Source organism: Empidonax traillii, unplaced genomic scaffold, assembly GCF_003031625.1.
Source record: "Empidonax traillii isolate 1590-97213 ecotype Southwest subspecies unplaced genomic scaffold, ASM303162v1 scaffold209:size809316, whole genome shotgun sequence".
Classification (NCBI taxonomy): Eukaryota; Metazoa; Chordata; class Aves; order Passeriformes; family Tyrannidae; genus Empidonax; species Empidonax traillii.
In genome coordinates, this window is record NW_020955402.1 from 517,518 (window position 1) to 541,552 (window position 24,035).

The 24,035-nt window shown below is 40.1% G+C and overlaps 1 protein-coding gene across 1 annotated transcript in view; it reads left to right on the top strand.

The window, feature by feature from the left end:
* The window catches only part of SYN2 (synapsin II), a 168,435-nt gene that overhangs the window by 129,095 nt on the left and 15,305 nt on the right, over positions 1 to 24,035 (top strand). Inside the window, exons 9-10 of the mRNA XM_027887417.1 lie at positions 3,586 to 3,688; positions 14,487 to 14,636. Of these exons, the coding sequence (XP_027743218.1) occupies positions 3,586 to 3,688; positions 14,487 to 14,636 (253 nt within the window). The remainder of the gene's footprint in view (positions 1 to 3,585; positions 3,689 to 14,486; positions 14,637 to 24,035) is intronic.

The following is a 24,035-nucleotide window of genomic DNA, read 5'->3' on the forward strand; positions in this document are numbered from 1 at the left end:
GTACTTTCAATCCTAAATTGCTAATTTTTTCTTTTATAAATTTCCACTAAACTTTACTATGAAGCTGTTCCCCCAGTTGATGAGATACCCTGAAGCTTATTTCCCTAATGCCCTTGTTCCAGCTCTGTACTTTGGTTTACTATACTCATTTGCTCCAAGTTCCTCCACAACACTTAAACCTCTTCTCCCTGCAAAATAAAACTGAGAGGCTTTTGGATGGCTCTGAATATTCTGTTATTCAGCATCTCCAAAGGCTGCTACTAGTTTTAGCTGGAAAAAAAAGTGTGTACAATAAAAGTGTAATTTAAAAGGTGTTACAATTCAACAGGAATCTTTTCTGGTGTTTTGGGGGGTTTGTTTGTTATTTTTTTAAAGTCTGGAACTTACCCCTTAGTCCCTCTTAGGAGCTGAGGGAGACACAGGAATTGAAGCATTGCCTGCCCTGGAAAGGTGAAAACAAGTGAGGTGGGAATTGCAGCTCCCTGCTGAGCCAGGCCTGTCTAGACTGTCCTCCCTGCTCTGCCCTGGGAGGGACTGCAGCCACAGTGTTTTCTCCTTCTCCTTCCCCACCCACCCTCCTCTAGCAAGGGAGGTTCTGTTTTCACTGAGAAGGAAAAGCAAGACTGTGCTCTGGGCTGTGTGTAATTACAGTCCATGGGCTGTTCTTCTGTGAAAACACAGCATTGCAGTTCTGCCCTGAGGAAAATGAACAGGATCAGTAGCAGTGGGAAATGCTTCCCTTGCCCTGCACTTGCTGGAAATACTCCATGTGCTTTGCTTCCATTTTTGAATGTAAGATAATTAGAGATTATAAATAGTTATTTTCCTATTTAATAAGAATATATTTATTTAATAATATTTAATCTATTAAATATGTAATTTAATTTTTTATAATTTTGTAAAATTTGTGAGTTTATACTTATATATAATATATCTATATAATAAAATAAGTAGGTATTTTCACATTAAAGCGAAGTCCAACAAACGAAAACTTTTAAGCCAGTGAAGGCAGAAGCATAGAAAAGATGGGTGTTTTCTCATAAGGGCTGTGTGTGATCCCCACTGAGTGCACACTGCACAGCAAGGGAGAGAAGGGAAAAAAAGTTTTCTGAAGAGTTGAAGCAGTTTCATGACACAGCAAGAGCAATCAGATCTAATGCATTTCATTTATAATACATGCCATGAGTGAGGAACAAGGGGTTTGAAAGCACTGCCCGATTGACACTGTTGGCTGAGCGTAGAAATTAGAAAAGAAAGATTGTGGCCCAGCAAGGGGCAAAGGGAAGGTGGAGGAGCAGCACATTTCAGTTTACACTTTGTCACTGCCCCCTGTTCCAGGGGCTCTGCTCCCCAGGTAGTTCCAGAAGAACAGAGAGTTGTGCCAACAGTGCCCCCCTCACCTGGCACACCTGATATTTTCTGTCAGACACCTGGAGCAATCCTGTATTACCTTTCTTATCTCAGGCTGCTGCACTCTGTATTATCGGCTCTGGGAAAATAAGAACTGTGACTTTTTGTCAAACCTACTGTGAAAACCTTGGGTTTGAAACACTACAGGCTACTCTATCCAAAACCTCCCTTTCCAAACGTAACTGCATTTTTCCAGCTCTGTGTGTTGGCAGACGATAGACTATTAAAAATACTTTCATAAATCTGATTCATGTTTCGGTATCTTAAGGAAAATGTCTTCATTTTTGTTTTCACATAAAGTCCAGATATTTACTGTTAAAGACAAGTTGTGCTGTCCTTGTGACTTTCTAAGATACACAGTATTTAGCAGCAAAAAAAGAGTTATTTATAAGCAAGTGCATGCAAACAGTCCAGTCAGTCAGTGCATCTACAGATGTGGAAATTGTCAGGCATCCAAAGAAACCTCTTAGACAAAAAACATGTTTCTCCCAGGAAAAAAAAATTATCTTCATTTCATTTTTTTCATTCTTACCATCAGGATCTTTTCAAACAGTTGTATCGATTTCTTTGTATTCTGTTGAAAAGAAAAACTTTTCCACTGGAACAAATTTGATACGAGAAAATATAAAGAATGTGGCCTAATAAGTTGGAAAGGATGCTGTTACTGAAGATACGTGCACATGAATAAGACTCTCAGCCCAGCAATGAGTTTCCTGTGGTCCTGCAGTGAAATGCTGTTTAATACAGCAGGTTTCTGCAATGGAAACTCCTGAGGTGGCAGATCTGTGATCATGGCTCGAGGGCTGGAGCAGGGTAGGGTTTGTAAGGGGAAACAGCTCTGCTTTAGACTCAAGTGCTGGCCAATGAAAGTTCATGATAAAAGGCATCTTTTGGTTGGGTTTTTTTTAAGCAAATGATGTCCTGCAAGTGGTGTCACTGTGATATCTGCCTGCATAACCTTTCAGGATCATTTCGTCACTGACTGATCCCATTCCCAGCTCTGCTGTTAGTTCATGAACATTCCCAGTGTTGTTCTGTGTCCCCTGGGTCAGTCCTTGCCACTGAACGAGCACACTCAGCTTATGTCACCCACACAGCTCCCAGCACAGTCCTGTGGTGATGTCACCTGCAGCTCTGTGCTTGATCACAGAAATTGCCTCACTCTTTTACTACTAATTCCCACTGCACCCCTTTGTTGGTCAGATAATATCTTTATTCATAGAGAAAGAAAAAAAATAAATCATATTCCTGCATGTGGGGTGGGTCAAATGTCCATTCCTTGGGCCATATTTCTTACCATGATGTTGCAAAAGAAACAGAGGAACTTTTATATTCAGTTCTGTATGAAACATTAGCCTTTTTTAGGAACTGTAGAATTCCTTTGCATTCCTTAAATTCCGGTTGAATTTTGTTGTAGTTGTTCTACATGAAGTCTGCATGCTACATAACTTATTTAAAGTCATACATCTGGTTCTCTTGCATCATCTTAAGGGTTTTCTGGCTTGATTCCTCTTTTGCCATGTTCAGTGCTGTAGGTATAAAGCCATCATTGCCTCTTTGGAGCACAGCTGGGGCTGTGATTTGGGATGGAGGCTCATTCCCTGTCCTGACACCCCAGTGAACCCCCCCCATAGCTGAGCACACTGGCAGGCACAGCAGGCAGGACCAGCACGTTTGAACCCGGGCACAGCTTTGAATTTCCCAGAAAAAAAGCAAGCCTACTTTCTCAAAACCTTTGGCATCTCTGAAGCCACAGAAACTGGTCAGATGATAAATCCTCCTACTGTGGAGAATTTCTGTGGCAGCCCAGCCACAACCAGCTGGGGGTACTGGCCTCAGGGTGGGATAGAGCTAAATGTGTTTGTGTTTCAGCACAACTTATCTTCAGGTTACTCACAAATGAGAGCAAACACAAAACTGGAATCAATCTAAACTGGGACAGAATCCAGCATAACACTAGGTCAGGATACGGAACCACAGCTTTGCTGGAGTCTGCTGGGAAAAGCAGAGCAATAAGGCCAGTACCCCTAAGCTACTACTGTGAGAAATACAACTGACAATATAGGGAAAATTCATATAGGGCAAATGTTGTATAGAACACATTACTAGGTAAGCCTGTAGAAAATCAAGAGCCTGATGAGCTACTCACAGAAAAAAATTATTTTTATGAAACAGGTACAAGCTTTGGGTTGACACCTGTTCGGAAATATTTGGTGGCTTGGACATCTGTGCTGTTAAAGCTGTACATGGAAAGGATGGAAAAGATTATATTTTTGAGGTAAGCAATCCCACTTTTTTCAGTATATGTTTTTATATATTACACAAGTAAATAGCCAAGTAAAGAACATTTTTGATCATTAGGCATTGCTGTATTTGTCTTTCAGGAAAGGCTGAGTATTTCTGAGCACTGTTGAAATCATAATACAAAGCCACATGTCCAAATTAGTGGCAACACTTGCTGGAAAATGTAACCATATAGATGGTAATGTCTTTCAGTGTTTGAGGAAATGTACACAAACTGCAAAACAAAACCAAATGTGGATGTCACATTTTCCCAACTCTGACGGTTTCTTTCCTGAGCAGGCTTACCAGTTTTTCCTGGAAGGTTTATAGATAGCATTATCCCAAGGGAACCCCAACAAAATTATACGTTTCCATAGAAAGGGAGATTAGGAATGAAGTGGTAACAACTTTTTTTCTAACCAAAATATTACCCTCTAGATCTGAGTCCTCGTGAATCAGAAGTTTCTGCTATTGGTAATTTTGAAAAGTTTAAGTTTTTCATCTACCTTAAGTTTATTATGGAGAAATATCACTTTGTGTAGCCATAAAACAAGCTATTATCACTTGCCTATCACACAATTCAGCATTTCTTCAGCATCTTCCACTTTCTTAGAATTTTATTCAGGAGGTGGGCAGGGATCTTCATAATCTTCCCCAGTCTAAAAGAAGTTGGTGAAGCAAAAGAGACTATGAGAGTGACCTGGAGCTTATGAATTAACCCTTTATTAGTTATTTGTGTCCATTTGTAACAGAAAAGCTTTGTAGAAGCAAAAACCTTTGTTTTGTCGCAGTTAAACAGCTCTGTGTATTTTGCTCTCACCTAGTCTCACAGAACTATTTATCACTATTGCAATTGCTGATAATTCCCAAATCAATAAAGGCCTGAGCAGCTCACAGTGTTAAACAAACTGAATCAGTCACTGCCTCCTGAGATGCTGAGGAGGATTTCAAGTGATCACTTCCTTAGTCTTCCTGGCCAAATCAGACCTCAGCGTGTCTTATTGTATCAAAATCCACTGTAGCATAAAATCTGGGATTCCACACTGAAACTCCTCTGTTCTCCCTCCTGCAGTGCAGCCTTTCCCCTCCATTACACCCCAGAGCTCTGGTAAATCTGGAGTGTTTGACCCAAGGGCATCTGGCTGAGATTTGAAAGAGAGAAAAAATTGGTGTTTTCCTCTTTCTGCAGCCAGTGCACTACAGTGGGAATTCCTGAGCACAGGAATTGTCCTGAGTGCTGCTCCACAGCTTGGCTGTGGCCATGCTATGTCTTGGACATATCTGCCTCCTGGGAAGGTACTGCTTTCCACTCCTCCCCAGCAGATGGGCTTTGGCAGCCTCCCTGTACCAGTGAAAGTGTTGTGGGATGCTCTGCAGTTCCTGTAACCCCTGAACCTCTCCGAGCTTGGGCCCTTTCCACACACCCCCGTGTGTCTGAATTCATTGCATTTGAGAGAGTTCATGCTGATTTGGCTGGCTTTAATGCAATACATTTCAGCCTCACTGTTTGAGCTATTAAAGAAAGAAATGTGGATTATATTCTGATAAGATCTTAGTTATCTCATAGTAGTTAAAAACTGAAAGACTGCAAGTAAAAAGTTACAAAACTGGAGCAGGACGGCATTTAACAAGTATATTCTTGTAAGAACTAGAGATTTCACACACAAAACAATGCTTCCTGTGGAAGTGAAGGATGTCTCCTTTATTTTAACAGTTGACACCTCTGTGGAATTCCTCAATTAACAAGTTCCTGTCAGACTTTTTATTCACTGAATGTGACTGTTTCCACATTTTTGATATTGTGCAATATTTTAAATTTCTGAGCCAAGCTGGCAAGCACCATCAGCCTGCTTGAAGCCAGGCACACAAGCTAAGACCTGCCCTGGGAGGTCTGCTGGGTGGGGGAAGAAGGGGGAGCAGTTTTTTTGAAAATGCGGTAGCCAGTGCAAACACTGTAATGGACCGAGAGCCTGCATCCCTTCCTGCTTCTCAACAAATGCCCTAATTTTCCATGCCAGGCACAGCCATTCTTCCTAAACCCCAGAATTCTAAGAAGTACAGGTCAGGAACTGGGTTTATAGAGCATTTTAATTAGTGTACATAATGGATGTTGCATTTTAAGAAAGAACAGATAGAAGTGTGATGATTCTTGCTGTTGCACAGAATCCACTGGGTTGTTTGGAAGATGGCAATGCTCATCAGCAAGGATACTGAGAATCTGTGAGAGACATGGAAATGTAGAACTGTCTGCAAAGTTCCCATCCAACAGAACATCTGTAAAACTTAGGATTTTGCTGCTGAAGAGCCAACTCCCATCAGCAGTTATTGCACTGTAATTTTAACAGGCATTGCACCAGAATCTGTGATACAGTAAAGAGGAAAAGACTGTCTGCACCAGTACAGTCCTGTCAACAGGGGAAAATAAATGCTGGAAAATTAAAGCTGCCAGGTACATGGTACAGCCAAGCACCAGGGGCTGAGCAGGACAGTCAGTCCATAAATCCTGGGTTTACACCCAATTGCAATTCCATCCTCAAACCTCTGCTCTCGTTTTCATGGGAACTGCTCCACCTGCAACAAAACTGAGTGTTTTGGTATCACTGCTGCTTTAATCCTGCAGATATGACCTGAGCAGGAACACACAAACTTCCTAATGCATGAAATAATGTATGCAGGAATGTTCTTCCTGATTTTCAGTTTGAACATGGAGCCAGTGTACCCTCCAAAAGGAAGGGATACGTGTCACCCACCCTCAGCATTAATTCTGTAATAAGGTTGGGTGAACATGAATTTTACATGAATAAATACTTAACACAAAGGTGTTCAACAAGAGCTTTAGGACATGCATAATTGAAGACAGTAGTTTTAAAATACCTACAGTGTGTAAGTATTACATGTAACAACTCATATGCTTACAAAAATCTATTTTAAATTAATGTTATAAAATACAACACATAAACTACTTTTTACATTACTATTTCTGGAAGGTAATTAATTAATTTCATATTTCCTTTTTTATCCTATACCAAAATGTTACTATTTTAGAGTTGCAGCCATTCAACTGTTTTATGATGGTCATTTTGTCATTCCCTGATTTAATATTATGCTTTCTTTTATTCCTCAAAACCATGGAGCAACACATTGTGCCAGTGGCTGATACTAGAGAATCAGGACAACCTTGTTGTCATGAATCTAATGTTCTAGTTGTACCTCTTAGAAACCCCACTTTAAAGTGATCTTTTATGTATGACCTAGAACAGAACACTTACACTGTAGGTAAGAACGTGTTGGTTCTTAATGTTAGATCCAGTCATGTGCCCCACTTCTTCAGGAGGGGTAAACATATTTTTTCTATTTTAATTTCTCTAGCTGTTGCTCTCCTCTATATATTTGATTTAAATGATGGGAATTTTTAAATAACTTGTTATTTTAAAGCCCCCTGACTATTCCAGTTATGCAGAGTGTGCTTGCTGTGTAAGTAAAGTAATGATCATTCAGGAATAACCTGGAAGGATTAGAGAACTAAAAGGAAAGGAAAAAAAATTAAGAATATTTAGTGACACTGAAGCAGTAATAGACAATTTTTGCATAAGCAGATATTGTTATGAAAAAAAGAAATACACAGACCTTTATTCCTGTCTCCCTCCTGGGAAGTGGACATTCATTTGAGCATGTAGGTCTCCATGTAATAAAAACCCCAGACATTGCCCAGTAAGTACAGCTTTATAGTTTTGGGTGGTAGATTTGGGTCCATTTTATAGATTTGGTTTGGTTCCTCAGTGCTAGTTTTGCATCAGTGTCTTCATCTCTCTGGAGCCACCCTAGAGATTCCTGGTCACTTGATCAAGCTGAAGCCAAGAGTGCTGTGGTTTCCCAAATGTTATAAAATGGATATGCTTTTACTATACCATTCATCTTTCCACACTGCTATAAATGCTATTCCCAGGGGATGCTGAAGGATGTCTATTTGTGCTTTCTTGCTCTGCAGTTGAGGGATACCTTATGCATCCCCAGGAAAATCCAGACCGATTTTTCTGGAGACAGGAAGGATGAAATATTGAAGTAATAATATTATTCAAGCACGAAACATCCCCTTTTTTCTATGAAGTTTCACAGTCTCTGCATTTATGTTGTTTTTGATGGGGGCTCTAAGAGGTAACTTTGCCCTTTAAAAGAATATAGTCTTTTAAATATGGTTCTTTGAAAGAAACTGCCTTCTCCAAAAGAACCCACTGGTTCTTCTCTGTTCCTGCCCTTCTCCAAGGAGCTGTATCCAAACTCCTACCAGAGAGCAATGTACTAATTAAAGAGTCACTCAGATAAATGGAGGGGCTGTCAGGTTAATCAAGAGGAAGGGGCCAAGTTATTATTCTGTTTTATCTCTTAATTCAGTGCCTTTTCTTTTCCCCTCAGTGGGAACACTCAGCTGCCAAGCATCATCATGCCAGAGACAAGCTGTAGAAACAAGATCCTTATGAACACATCATTTATTAACACAACATTTTTAACTGTCTCCCCAATTCTTCCTAAAAACACTTCAAATTAAGGTGCATTCAACTTTTAACTTCGTAAATGTAATAAAGACTTTTAATATTTCCATTCTTAAATTAATACTTCTGTAGTTTCAGTACTTGAGGGAACAGATCCTTGCCTTGTTTATATTTCTGACTCCACTGAATATTATCTTTCCTGTTTCACCCTTGGAAAACCAGACCTCTGGGAAACTAAACAAAAGCTCATATTGTGGTGATGAACACAGTAAAGAAGAACAATTGGAAGAAAATCCTTTACAGTGGCCTCACAGGCAGTCTCCCAAATTTTGCTTAAAATTGAATGGGTGAGTGGCTGCAGCAGGTGTTTTATTTCTACTTGCTTAATTGTACCCTAAGCTAAATTAAATTAGCTTCCTGGTGGTTTGTGACCTAGAAAGATGAAAACTGTTTGGACTTCATAAAGAAAACTTTCAGCCCCCAATAAACCAATACAAGAAATTAAGAAACTGTTTTTATGTGTAATTGTATGTGAAGTTGTGCTTTGGCACAACTTCACTAAGCACGAGCTTCTAACGCTTCCTGCCAAGTGCTCAGAAACTAAACTTACTTCCATCTTTCCAACCATCAAAGAATATCCTCTATTCAGGTTAGGGAGGGAACTAAATTCAAGCTGATAAAGTCACAAGTCTCTCATAATATGGAACTATAAGAAATATTGAACATTTAGAAGTCTAAATTACACTTTTGGTGGTATAAAATCAGTTATAATTAAGACCACATCTCTATAAACATTATTCCAAAGCATGAGCATTGCTTCGTTTCCTTAATATAACTTAATTATTCCTAATAGAACATAATAAGAAACAGCTAAGAAGGTACATACAATTCTAGAAAAAAACCAACCTATTAAATTAAGATTTTTCCAAGTTTATCATGTGTTAGTGCTGAATTCATTAATACATTCCCTCACATGTGGGCTTCATGTGATAGAAAAAAATCCATTTATTCAATGGCCTTATTTATATTTTGGAAGTAGCATATTTAATTCACTGAAATTTTCCAGCCATCATTCCAGAAACAATTACATCAGCTGTTCTTTTAGATAGAAAGGCAAATTAAGTGTATTTAGTGACATAGTTAATGAAGGGGGCAAATATGTTTTTCTAGGGCATTGGTTTGCATTTGAATGGAGCAGTATTATTGAGCTGCATCACTAACATTAATATTTTGGTTTCCATCCTAAGAATAATTATTCACTAATCTTTTTTACATATAATATTTATTTTTACTGTATCTATTGTCAAAATACCTGTAACTTCTAAAATTTTATACTAACAGCAATAGCACTCCTTATATGTTTTCTTTAGTAAGTAATGAACCACACTTTGTTAATAGGAGGGTGAAAACAGGTAAAATTCATGTGATGTTTAAACAGTTACCATTTTACAGATAAAAACAATCTCTTTCACATACTCTCTTTGAAGTCCTTCTATTTTTGTCAGACATGTTAACTGCATCTTCTATATAGTTTTACCTCTTTTTTACTACGGTTGCATGAGTTCACAAATTCAGCATCATCCAGAGATTTTGGTTGAATGTAGAAATCGTTGGCTTGGTTTGTTTTCATTCCAGATTAAATCAAGACCACATCAATTTATCTGGAGGCACTGGATCCTTCATCTAGAAGTGCTTAATGCACTTTCCCAGCTGTTCTTATTTTTCCTGCAGATGTTATTCACCCACTCCAGGAGGGACTGTAAAAGTTTCCAGGCAGTCACCACCGATTTTCTGTACCATCCCCTTCCCACTTCTCAGGTGTGGTTACGTTTCCCATGACAAATTATCTCTGCATCTGCTATGGAGACCTCAGGGAAAGCCCTGGGATTACCTCACATCCAGTCACTCCCTCACTTCTCAGAAATCACACCATCTCTTCTTAGTCCCATTTAGTCTTAAATAACCTCCTCCAACTATTAGTTTTTCTTTAGGTCAGTGACTTTCCTATACTCAGAACTCTTAAATTAAAACCTGTATCAGCCTCTACCTTTACAGTCAAAATTTTCACCACAATGGGAGACATCCAGGTCCAACAAAAACAGCCCAGCAGAGTAACAGATGGGTAACGTGGTATAACATCACCCAGTCCAGCTGCCCTTATTCTGAGAGCAAATGTGTTTTCCCACTTCTCCCACTCTCAAACACAGACCTTCAAAATGACCCTGATTCACAACAAAATTAACTCCTCCCCCCTCTGTACTTACCAATCATCCTACCTTCTGGAGTTCATAGGTCTTTTCCTATTTGGGTTTTCTTAAAACTCTGATCAAGCCATCCCAAGTCTTGGGTGGTAAAGCCATGATACAACAGAGCTGTGTCTGGGCAGTGGCAGAGGAGTCTCTCCCTCAAACATGATGATCTCTTTGTAATTGCTGATATCTTATAATTGCATTGGGTCCTTTATTAATCCCATCCCATTTCCTTTCCTGTTCATCAGAGTTCAACAACATTTCTCTTCTCTTTCTTGTGCCAGGCTCAGTCTTGCAGCCCAAATTTTAGTTTTCAAATTTTAAAATCACTAATTCACTAAAAGATCCTGTCACTGAAAGGTCTTTCACTTTGTCACAGAATGGTGTTGACTTCAACATGCTGCTGTACTTTCTGTCACTACTGCCAATATATCCAGTCAGTTTGTGAGTAGTGAGAGAAATTCATCCATAGAATTGGCTACTGAAATGCACATAAATGAAAGTTAACAGTGATATGAATGAAGTGACCATAATTCATAGTGCCCCAGGTTTTTACTGGCATCTGCAAAAGTAACAGATTTGATTTTATAAATTACAGATGTCTTTTTTTCCATGAAATCCTCTTAGTGGGGTGTACTGAACTGAAAACTGGCTGGTTTTAAATGGTGTTTTAAAACTAGCACAGGCTGTAAATAGACTATTTATAAACAGGGTGCGTTGTGTATGTTTAAACTTTGTTAAGTCTTCTAAAGTGGGCGAAATGTCAGCGTGACAGTCCTGTCAGTGCTCACAAGTGCAAAATACTTCTATTCTGAAGATACATTTATATAAAACATTACTGATTTGTGGTAACTGTCATTAATTTTTTTACTGGGAATGAAAATAGGCCGCCTAAAGAAAGTTTGTGCGTGAAACTTGCAGTTGCAGTAGTACTTCAAACCAGAAATTCAAACCCAATCCTCCAGATCTTAATCCTGTCTAATCCTCTGGCAGGACCTTATTTTAGGCAATTTATTTCACAGTCCAACTAATTGTTTTAATGTAAGTGGATGGTAAACAAAAGGAGGTTTTCTTTGCACATCTGTGAAAGATATACCTGATGTTGGGTGAGAGGGGGCTAATATGTACCTCATAGTGTATATTGGCAAAAATAGCTGCCAGTAAAGCCTGCCCTCAAGAGGGGCAGATTTCCAGGCCACAGATATCACTATCCCTCTGAAAATCAAATGATTTTCAGTGGACAACTAAACATCCAATGCCCTTGACACCAACATCAAGACATTCTATATCCAGTCATTACTAAAACCTTGCAGAGCCTCTGGCACTGTGGCTGCCTCCTCCCTCCAGGCATGGTGCAATTAGGCTGGCAAGAAACAGCTCATGATACAATGAAGTGGATCTTTAGGTGTTATGACAATGTCAAGAAATAGAAGCAATGGAGCAGAAATGAATATTAAAGATTTATATTTCAAGAGCCAACCTACATTTTACCTCTTCAGAAACATAACTCACATTGGTTCAATACCTTTCTCTCAATTAATTAAAAACACTGGGGATATTCCATCTAAAGTTATGAAAACAAAAAAAAAAAACAGTAAATTTTAAAGAAATTTTTTGTGTACTCGTTAAACATTTCTTCACTGTTGCTGATGTGGCCCAAGAGTGGAAAACCATTCATTCATTTCTTGGGAAACATTTGCTCTGGAGTTCAGTTATAATTGCATTGTTTACTTTGGGGTTATTTTAAAGGCTTTTGGCTGTGAGGAAGATCAGAGGAGACATCCTAGATCTGAAAATTCCAGCACAAACGTTGCCAACATTTTGGTTGTCAACACACAATGCTAGTGTCTCTTGTAAAAGAGCAAAGAGAAGAAGAATGTAAATTATTTTGGACTTCAAACTAATGCCATTTTTGGATCAAAGTAGTCAGTAAGAATTTCCATAGCACTCACCATAATTTGAAGACCTCAAGGTTAGGTTCATATTATTTACCATGCAGCTCCTTCCCAAATGCTGAGCAAGGTGAGAGATTACATTCCAGTGTTGTAAGGGACACGCATGTTCTTTTAAATCCAAATGTCTTTTTATATACCCAATTTTTGTGTCTAATTCCTAGAAGCACTTGTGTCTCAGTTTAACACGATTACAAGTCAGAAATTAGGAAACCTCAGGTGGATGTGTAGAAAAGAACAGCTCTATTATCAAAATCCAAATAAACAACAAATGGTGCAATTAAAGACCCAATTCCCCAGGTGGGGGGGAGAAACGTTGGGAAAAAAATTCCAACATCTTTTGTCAAACCTATGACAACCTGAATATCTGAAAGAAGCAAGGTAAAACCGTGTTCTCTGTTGATAAAGGAGATGTTTCATGTAGGTTGGTGGATTGAGAAGAGTTTCATTCTCCCCACTGTATCCCTTCCAGATGAGGAGGTTGGACAGGAGTGAGAGAAGTTCAGGGTGTTTCTCTGGCCATAAGAATTTACAGTTGCCTTTATCAGCACTTTTCTGACTGCTGAATCCTTTCAATCTTGTTCCATTTCCCTGCAGTAAAGGGGGAACCTCAGAAGCCAAAGAGATACCAGGAGGGCACTTTGGGAAGTACTAAAACACCCTTATATAACTCACTGATCCTTCTCCAGCTGTGCAGAACCCAAGAGCATCCCTTACTAATGATTCAGTCCTTCTTCCCCCATCACCACCTTCTCTCTCACCAGCACGGGTTGTGATTGTGTCTGCTGCAGCCTTTGCCTATACTATATTGATATAGAAATCAATAATTTGAGATGTCGAGATATATCATTTGATATATTGGTATAAGATTGGTATACAGTTTTAATTTGGCAGCTTTTCACAGGCTCAGAGTTAGAGGGACACAACTCAGTGTGCAGCAGGGCTCTCACTGGATCAGATACAATGGCAGCCATACAGTGTGTTACTGCTAATGTGGTCTGACTGCTTTATCTCTGAAATTAATTATTGATATTGTTGTTTGTATTGTTGGCCTCAGTCCCTTGGCATCCATCCCTATGAAAAACATCAGAGTACAGGGCTGCAGGTGACATGGACCCACCTTCACCTGCTTCTGAACAGTCTTGATGCACGTGGGAAAAGGATTGCTGTTTCTCAAAAGTAAATTAAATCCTATTATTTTCTGAAATAAGAACATTCAGTGCCATTGTGAATAATTATTGGGGTTATTATGTTATGCTTTTATTTCCCCTAAAACAAACACAGATGTGTCAAAAGTAGATACACTGGAGAAATAACAAATATTCTGGAGAAATAACAAATGTTTGTAACCCACTGAAGTGATGAAATTCAGTGTTAGTTTTATTCATCTCAATAGCTGCAATAAATAACCACTGAACACTATTAACCTGTCATGTTTAGAATGGAAATGTGCACATTTTTATTTTCCTCTCTGCTATCCTACTTTCTTTGTAGAAACTCTTACTTCTTCTTTGCATCAGCTGCACTGCAGCCACACTCCTTTTTGAAAAAGGGTATCAATAATAAGAAGGTATTATTTAAATTTTCTCATGAATCAACAGGGATCCAGCCTTCCCTAGCAAAATCCCGCAAATATCTAGGAAGCTGGAAGTTCTGCTTTGCATTTCCACGTTGTAATTCAGCTCATGGACATGGAATAAGCCACAAAAAGAGAAAACCTTCAGATATGTAGCTGGGACAGAAGAACAATTGCTTCAGATTTCCAGCACATCACTGAACAGCCCAAGAAATCTCACTTTCCTTATCTGCTCTGTGCTTCCCACTGGAGTCCCATTGCCCAGAGAGTGAATCCCCAGGTGTCCCTCTGAGCCTGTATTTTGTTTTAAGGTTGGAGGGGGTGGCATTGCAGAGTTGCTGCTCTCCTGATCCGCTGCCCCATGCCCTGCACTCCAGCTTTGTTTCTGATACAGCACATCCCATTTCTGCAGCTCCTGTTTGACTTCTGTTAAAAACAGCTAAGTAAATAGATGAGCCAGTGTTCCACCCAGCTGTGGAAGAAGTTTCCTCTGTGCCACCTCTGTAGCTGCTGATTGATTTTGCAGGTCATGGACTGTGCAATGCCTCTGATCGGGGAGCACCAGACCGAAGACAGGCAGCACATCACTGAGCTGGTCGTGAGCAAAATGAACCAAATGCTGTCCAAAACTCCTATTCCATCTCCTCAGAGACCCACTGCCACTCAGCAGCCTCAGGTAGGAAACTTTTAGTTTTAAAATGCAGCATCTTGGTGTATAATTTTAAGCTTAAAATCTTCAAAGAAATTGGCTGGAAAACCATGCAGACACCTGGAGCTACAAGGATTGAAGATCTTATCAACATGTTTTATCAGTTTGTCGTATTTAAATGAGATTGTTTCCAGCTATAATCGAGAAGTGCAAGTATTGGTGTGTTTCTATGAGGAAATGATAACTGTGGATTCAGTGAATTACCAGAATCTGAACTGTTTCCTTTCAGTTACATGTGTATAAAATATCGTGGAAATAATAAGAAGCACAGTCATAGATAACCTTTGCCCTGAGGATGCCAGAAAGAACATTAAGACAATAATTCTTGTTGTTCTTGTGAGAAATTAATTACATTACAATCTTTTTTAATATGTGCTGCAATACAGAAATCTAGAAAACTCCTGAAATATTTTTAGCTTACTGGAAAACATGTGCCAAAGGTTGCAAATAGATGCACTTCACGTATTTTATCTTGTATGGTCTGCCAATTAAAGTGTGGGGATGCAGAATTCTACCCCTGGCCTTGCTTGCAGGTTTTCAAGGTTTGGAAATCATCTTTGTGTTGCCATTTCCGTGCTTACAAAATGTGAAGTTTATTTTACTGATGGTTTAAAATAACTTCAGGGAGCGTGGTATTTTTGTAAAAGGCTCTGAGAACGTAAAATTTTTGCTCCTAAATTGGTGAGGTATGGATTTGATAGGTGGAATATTTAGGCAGATATCTATGCCCAGAGTTACCAATGACTCAGTGTTCAAATGGAAACCAGTAGCAAGTGGTGGCCCTGGAGGGTCTGCACTGTGTAACACCTTTATTAATGGCACTGAGTGCACCCTCAGGGTGTTTGTGGTGACACCAAGCTGAGGGTGCAGTCAGTAAAGGTCAGGGATGCCAGCCAGGGGGACCTGGGTGGCAGAGTCCTGCACTTGGGCCCTGGCAGTCCCCCAGTATCACCAAGATGGGTGATGAATTGATTGAGAGCAGCCCTGCTAAGAGGACTTGGGGATGGAAAACTGGATATGAGTCAGGAATGAACACTTGCAGCCCAGAAGGCCAGCTGTGTCCTGGGCTGCATCCAAACTGGGACCAGCAGGTCGAGGGAAGGGATTCTCCCCCTCTGCTCCACTCTGCAGTGCTGCCTCCAGCTCTGGACCCCCAGCATAAGGACATGGACCTGTTGGAGCAGGTCCAGAAGATGCCCCAAAGGGCTGGAACTCCTCTGCTGTGGAGACAAGCTGGGAGAGCAGGAGGTGTCCCCTGGAGAACAGAAGGCTCCAGGACAACACTAGTGAGGCCTTTCAGTACATAAAGGGGGCTTACAAGCCCCTTTTTTGGATCAAGACTGTAGTGACAAGGTGATAGTTTTAAACTGAAAGAGGATAGATTTAGGTTGGATATAAGGAAGAAATTCATCATGGTGAGGTGGGTAAGGAGCCAGAACAGGTTGTCCAGAGAAGCTGTGCATACAATACAGTAAAATCCTTCTGACCATAGCCTGTAAGGATGAATTGCTGCTCTCCCAGCACAGCTCCACAGTGATCAGTTAAGGAGCAGAATAAGTCAAACTGTAATACAGGAATTACCAAGCCTAAATCAGGAATCTATTTTTATTTCCAGTAGGCTCCACACCAGGTAAACAATTTGAAAACAATTTTGTGGCATACCTCAGACAGACTAGTTCTTGAGGCAGAATGACTAATTTGTTCTTCAAATATATCATCATGCTTTAAGATACAAAAATACACCAGCCCACATAAAAAAGTGGTGGGGCTTCTATTTATAATATGGCCACTTGAAACTAAGCACAAAATTGTTTCAACCACGGAACCACATACAATGGAGAAGTTTCCATCCAACGTGACTCAAGTCCATTGTAAAGGGATGAAAAAAGAAAAACTGGGAGGGAAAAAAATAAATCACCTTATGCCAAAATAGCTTCTTTCAGGACTAGTAAATTATCCATATATTAAAATGAAGCAAAGAGTCAAATTTAGAGTTGCCCAGTCAATACAAGTCAACATAAATAAAAATTTAAACCAGTGATAGACATTACTGGGACATTAATAGATTCACATTTGATAATTCACATTTGGGGGAAAAAAATAGAAGTTCTTGAGTCAGCATGCTTTCCTGTATTTCAGAGAGGCCAAGGGAGGAAGAGCATTTACGGTTACTGGGGTCATCCAAAGGCACTGGCTACTTGTTGTATGTAAATAAAGTTTTCACTCATTTCCAAAGAAAAGCTGCCTACCTAAGTCCAGAATGAAAATAGGGCATGAGGAACATTTTCAGAAGGTTCCTAAATTCTTGGCTCATTGCTGTCACTCAGCATGTCCATTGAATGGTTTTTTTCCCCTCTTAAATGAAAAAATTTTGAATGTATCCAAAGAAGATAATCTGGCTATCTGATGGACTTCTGGTAGGTTTCTATTTAGTTCAGGTTATTGCTGAAGGATTCAGCCCTTGCTGATGACAAACAGGATGTTATCCAACATTAATCTTCTTTTTTGTATCCTATCCTTAAATTCTGGATTGCAGTTGACCAAAAACAGAGATATCCCTTCAGAGTACTTACAATATCTGTTAATCTTCTTCTCAGTTAATCAGACTCTGCTTCCTTAGAATTGGTCTTGCTTATATGATCCACCAGTTTAGGACTGGTAAATAGGATCTGAATTTCTACAGAAGGGTCTGTTTGCAAATGCCCACTAATCTTCCCAGGGAAAATCATGGAACAGCTCTGTAGTATTTAAAGCAGATTTCTCCTCATGTGCAGTTCATTTTTAGCTGGGTTGTTTTGCTAAGAACAAAATCAGTCTGTTAAAACAATCTGCCCCTTTCGTCTTTGAACAGTGTTCTCCTTTTCTAATCCTGTTCTTGGGAAACACAGTCCATTTATTTGTGGGGCAGGGGGACACTGCCCATTTCTACAGGTCACATAAAATGCAAAGCCAGTAATTTATCCCAAATCAACTCTGTATATGTGCCCATGTGGTCTTAGAAACCAAAGTAATAGAGATATCAAAGAGTAATTGGTGTGTTTTGCTACTTCAGTTTGCAGCTACAGTTGTGCCATGTTTTAAATTCCCTTATTATCTGTGTAGGCTTTTAAGAAGCATTTACAATCTGCTCACTCCTGTAGCACTGGGTGCATCGTGCATAAAACATCCTTCAATTCCGAACTGCCCACAATGGTCAGGACTATTCCAATTAACCAGCCATCAGAAAACAAATCAATGATTAGGAAAATAAGCCCTTGTTTAGTGCTGTGCAGCCAAGTCTGGGTGGGAATGACTGGCTTTGCAATGTGTTATGAAGGTCGACAAAGTTCTCCCTGTCTGAGTGCCAAAAGGAGCAAATTCCAAAGGGAAACCTCAGAGGGGCAAATCCTGTGATTCTTAGAGCACTAAATCTATGATCTGAGGTATCAGAGATATCAAGATTTTTAAAATACGTGGTTTGCATGTTACATGTTTCTTTATTTATCTATAAACACTTGAACAGACTCTGGAGCAGGTTCTGTGGAGCTGTGCAGGAGGACACTTGCACTCAGAGAATTTCTATCTGTTAAAACTAATACAGTCAAAATAATCTTTAAAAAATGGTTTCTATTAATATAAAAACATGATAGCTTGTTTTACCCTAAACCATGCTGAAAATACATAATAGAACTTAATCTAGGAATATGATTTTGAAATTTTTCACTTCTATTCTACTTGCGGGCAATTAAAAGATGGAAATCTAAATTTCCACCTTTTGTAATGTCTTTGCATACTTTTGATAGATCTCTAGAGATCTCTTTTTCAAGTCTTTCCTAAAAACCAAACCAGTGGGTTGAACCTACCTGATGGAGTGTCCTCAGCAGGGGAACTGCTTCTCCCTGCCTGCATCTGCTGCCAGGACAGAGCACTGCCCAAAGTGCTGCTGCCAGGAGCTGCACAGCCCTGCAGGAGGGTGCTCAGGGCAGGCTGGTTTGGACTCCTTTCTGTACCAGCATTTGTGTACTGAACAATAATGGTCAAACCTCTCCTCGGGTCATGGCGTGAACTGTGCTGAACCAAATTCCGCAGGGGGGGGGACACTGTCCATGCACATTCATAAAGTGCCAGAGCTGATGGGCGTGTGGAAGCTGAAGCTCAGGAAAATCCATTAGGGGAACGTTCATTCAGTCCTCCTCTGGAGAGACTGTGTTGCATTATCCACAAAAGAAGGAATTTATTATTCTTAATGGAAGGAAGGAATTTGTGCAGCACAGACACAATATCCATGATGCCATGACATCACAAAGAGCACAGCATTCCCACCTATATCCTGCCTCTTTTGGGTTTAAAAGAGAGGAATAGCATTGCTGGTAATAACCCCAAAATAAAACCACGTCATTCTTCATTCCCTGACCCCTCATATGATGTTGCTGGAGCCAAGCAGTTTTATCCACTTTTATTCTTCTGTGTTCAGAGAGAAAATTGAACCAAATGTCAGCATAGTGTAAACAAGGAAAAGTATTAATTCTACAGAGAAAAGCAAGCCATTAACAAACTCCCTGCTCTTGAGCTTCCATAGGAGCAGTCACAGTTCTGTTCCCTCCCATCTGTTCCATTTAAGGTTTTTTTAAAGCAAACTACTTATGATGAGCAGCAACTTGTTTCAAATCACTGAAGCTTTTACGATGACCAGACAATATGGTTACTTGATTTGATCTTAACTGAAGGGGAAGGCATTTAACTGGAAAGGATCCCATCACGGAGTTATATGGAAGCATAGCATTCAGTATTATTCTGCTTTTTAGAAGTAAACTATGGTGCTATGGCATCATGTGACCATAAAACTGATGTCCCCAGGTTTGTGGAATAACATCTTAAACACACTCAAGGCTCTGACTTTCTCTTTGCTCTGAGCAAGAGAGCACAGAGGCACTGGAGAAAGTCTGGATGGAATTTTACTGTATCACTCTGTAATAAAAAACTGTATCACTCTGGATTACTTTAATATTTTAATTAATAGTAATTATTTAAAATGTAATTTGCATATTTATATATATTTATATTTGAAGTTTATTTATAATTGAATTCATATTTATACCAATAATACTTTAGTATAGTAATAATATTACTATATCACTCTGTAATTTAAAAAATAAACATTCAGGTTACTCTGATAAACAGCAATACAGCTTGGCAATAAATAAGCTGTGTAGAGACTAATTGAGCACCTTCTGTAGTCTGCATTAGAAATCACTAAGGTTTTCTCTGTTCACTGTTTACCTCAGAAGGTCTGTAGGAACTTTGACAACCATCAGTGCCTTCAAACAATGCCTGTGTGCTTCTTCACCGCTTACACTGCCCACCTGCACACAAGTTCTTTTAAATCAATGCCAAGCAAATTATGTTTCATATTTAAACGCTTACAGAGTTATTGTTGTGGCTTGAAGGACAAAAAGGCAGCAGCAGGATGCCTTCCTAAATATATCGGTAGAGAATTTAAAACACTGGCATCAAACTGCATGAAGAGCGAGGGGAGTATTGGTGGGACATGCAAATCGCAGAGCACGGAATGCAGACCCTTCCAAAGGTTCCTGAAGTCGAAAGCCATTCCCAAGTGGCGAATCCCAGCGGTCCTTGCCGGGGGGAAGGCAGGGACCTCTTTCCCGCAGTGTTTGGGTTCTTGGCATCGCAGCGACATCTTGTGGGATAAAGGATTTGGGGGGTTATCCGTTATTTGGTACTGCAGCGTGTGACATCGGGTTACAGAAGCTGTATCACATTAAACAAGATGTTGGCTATCTATCTTACAAATAATAAATGCTGTTTTTATGTGTTCGTTTCATTAACTCTATGATTTAAATATGGGATATATTTTAATATATATGTTTTATTGTGCTCTTAATGTGTACATATATAAAAATGTGTGTGTGTATATATGCACAATGTTTATCTTTGTATAGTTGGAAGGGAAGATGCTTATTTTAATCAAAGGGGGTTTTTAACCTCTTAGTTATTTTATGTTTGTGAAAACGTAAGAAAAACTGCTGTTACTCTGTTAGATCCTAATAGAAACATAAGGCATTAAGAAAAGGAGAAAATAACCATGTATGGAGCCTGAGTTCCCCACATCCTGGTAAAAGGCTACATTTGAGGCACACTTTATCCAGTAAATTTACTTATCACAAGTATAAACTTATACCTTTTTTTTTTCCTACATCGAGGTTGTTTTTTCCACCTTAGAATATGAGCCCTATTTGGGGCAGGTGTTCTGGTGGGACAGAGGCAGGGACTCAGAGCAGCTGCTGGCTGAAGGATGTCTCTACATTTGAAACAGTCACTGTTTCATTACAGAAGGCTTGATGTATTTGAATCATTTGAACTTGACGTGTGCAGGTATTGTAATATATTAAAATATAAAAACAAAGTTCACGCAGGAAAATTAATCCTAAGACTTTTAATATTGACAGCAATTAAAAACTAATGAGACACAGCATACAAATATTGAGCAGAGATTTTACTAATAAGTTGCTCATGGAAGTGAAAGTAACCTGTTCTAAAATAGCTCCTGAGCTCCTGAACCAGGAGCTGGAGTGGCTGCTAAGGGAGGTTCAGATGAACTGCCAGTTCTCTTATTTACTGGGTCTCCCTCTGCACAGGAGTCACAGGTAAATTCTGGGTATGTCCTGGTGATAAAACTCCACATAAATGCTTTTGGATGTTAACTGGGAATGCATCCATTAAATGAGCGTGATTAAATCAAAACATTTATAACTGCTTGTCTTTCTTAGCTTGTTTCAAAGTGATGTGTCAAGACCTGGTCAGTGCTCATTGTGAGAGGATCTGATGACCTTTAGGCTAGAGGAGAACATGTGAATGGGCATTTATTGAAGGCTTAGAATTGTTTGGTCAGAATTTCTGCTACTGGCATCAACAGAAATTTGCCCAACTGAAATAAAGCTTTCTGGGTGTAGCCTGAGAATTATTTTTTTTACTTCTGAATATATTGAATGCTTATCACCAGCAGTATACCTGGAAAAATATGTGATCCCTGCGGAGGAGCTGAGCAAAGCTTGGTAAGAGAAAGGGTTGATAACAAAATAAAATGATACTCATTAGATGAGAAGCCCAAAGGAAGAAGCCCCCAGACAACCTGACAGGTTCCAGCCTCAGGCCCAGGATGACTTGGATAACTTCAGTTGTCTGTAGGATATCATGATTTAGCCTTAGTGCTAATTTTATAATACAGTAGGCAACAAAGTGCTAAAACTGAAAAAGCAATTATTACTACTTAATACATTTTCCACATTTATATAAGAACAATACTGTTCTCTTTTTGTCTTCATTCACACAACAAAATGATTCTTCTGGTAACCTTTTTATTATCTTCTGCCAGAGGATCTTGTGATAATCTCCCAGTCTGCCAGTGGTATTTAGGATTCTGTGTTCCATAGTCACTCCCCTCAGGAAGAAAGAAAACAACTGGTTTTTAAGTAATAATGAGCCCCCCACTGTGGAGTAGCCTATCTGTTCTTAGTAGACTTCTGTGAGAAATACTTTTTGGTCCCACAGGCATTTTTTTGGAAGCTTCAAAAATTGTCTTCATTCTATTAGAGAGCAAACTCCAGCCCTTTCCAAATTAAAACAAGGAAAGCAGTAATTCCATTGCTAGAGAACAGGCAAGAGCTGCCACTTACACAAGCAGAACAGGAGAGTGAGTCCAAGTTAGATCTCTCTGCTTTGTCTTAGTGCTATAATTACTATCACATAACAGACTTTGATTTTATATTTTATCTGATTTTTCATCTATTTTTACTCTCTGATTTTGTTTCTTTAAGCTGGACCTAATAGAAGTATCTTTTTTTTTGGAGATTCTTCCTTGCTCTCCCTTCCTTTCCCCACTGTGGTGGGTGTTTCCTCTCCACTTTTTTTGTTATTATTCCCTGTCTCCACTTGACTTTTCTGTTTGATTTCTCTGACCTTTAAATCATAACCTGTTAAACAAAGCAGTTTGGCTTTACTTCATGTTTAACTTGCAAGGATTCTGCCCCTCTCCCCAGCAATCATTGCAGTTTATTTTGAATAAGGATCATGTGCTAAATATGTGTCAAAATTTTTAAACAAGGATAAGCACCAAGAGAAATTGTGGAAGTATCCAAACCAGAGCAGCTCATTTTCAAATGTTCTTGATTTGTCCATAGAAAAAAATAAGCAACCCACACACAAACACTTCCAATACTGGAATCTGGTGATGGACCACGCTCCATCTGTCTGGCTGCCAGGAGAGCAAACTTGTCTTCATCTGCTTAAATATCCTCCTCCAGTGTCTCTCAGCTTCTAGGAGGAACTCAGGAAGCTCCTCAGGGCTCAGCCCAGCCACTGGTACCCCCTGTGTGTGGCTGTGGACTTGTGCAGCACCACAGGGAGCAAGAAGAGAAGCACCATGGATGGTTGTTCTGCTCTGTTCATAGCAGAGTTATGAACTTCAGTTTTATTTGGGAGAGAAGCTCAAGAATCTCACCCAGTGCTCTTCCTCCTTCCTGTACCTCCTCCCACTCCACTGCTCTGATACAGAACTAGTGAGATAAAATGTGGTTATAACACTGGACTTGAGTCAGCTCCACTGCCTTTTTTCCTGACTCTCTTGTTTCAAAATATAAACTTCAATTCTGGATAGATCCAGTAATGATGGATCTTGGTGGCTCAAGGTAAGACTGGAGAAGCAGATACAGCACAGCATCAGCCAGAGCCATAGTCCCTGGATCCAAGGGTCAAAACCTCACAACTTCAGATCTCAGCACAGGATTATGACACCCTCAAGCCCCAAGGAGTACCTTATCCACTATGTACCTGTGTACCCTGGGAAAGGTACTTCAACTGGAAGGCAGGAGGGCTCTGCAGAGGGACCTGGACACGCTGGATCCATGGGCTGATTCCAAGGGGAGATGAGGTTCAACCAGGCCAAGTGCAGGTCCTGCACTTTGGCACAACGAGCCCCGGCAGCCCCCGGGCTGGGGACAGAGTGGCTGGAGAGCAGCCAGGCAGGAAGGGAGCTGGGAGTGTGGAGGGACAGGAGCTGAATATGAGCCAGAGTGTGCCCAGGGGGCCAAGAGGGCCAGTGGCATCCTGGCCTGGCTCAGGAAGAGTGTGGCCAACAGGTCCAGGGAAGGGATTCTTGGCCTGCACTCAGCACTGGGGAGGCCACCCCTGGAGTGCTGTGTCCAGCTCTGGGCCCCTCAGCTCAGGAGGGACATGGAGGGGCTGGAGCAGGGGCAGAGAAGAGCAACGAGGCTGGGGAAGGGACTGGAACACAATTCCCATGAGGAGAGGCTGAGGGAGCTGGGGTTGTTGAGCCTGGAGGAGGCTCAAAGGAGACCTCATCACTCTCTG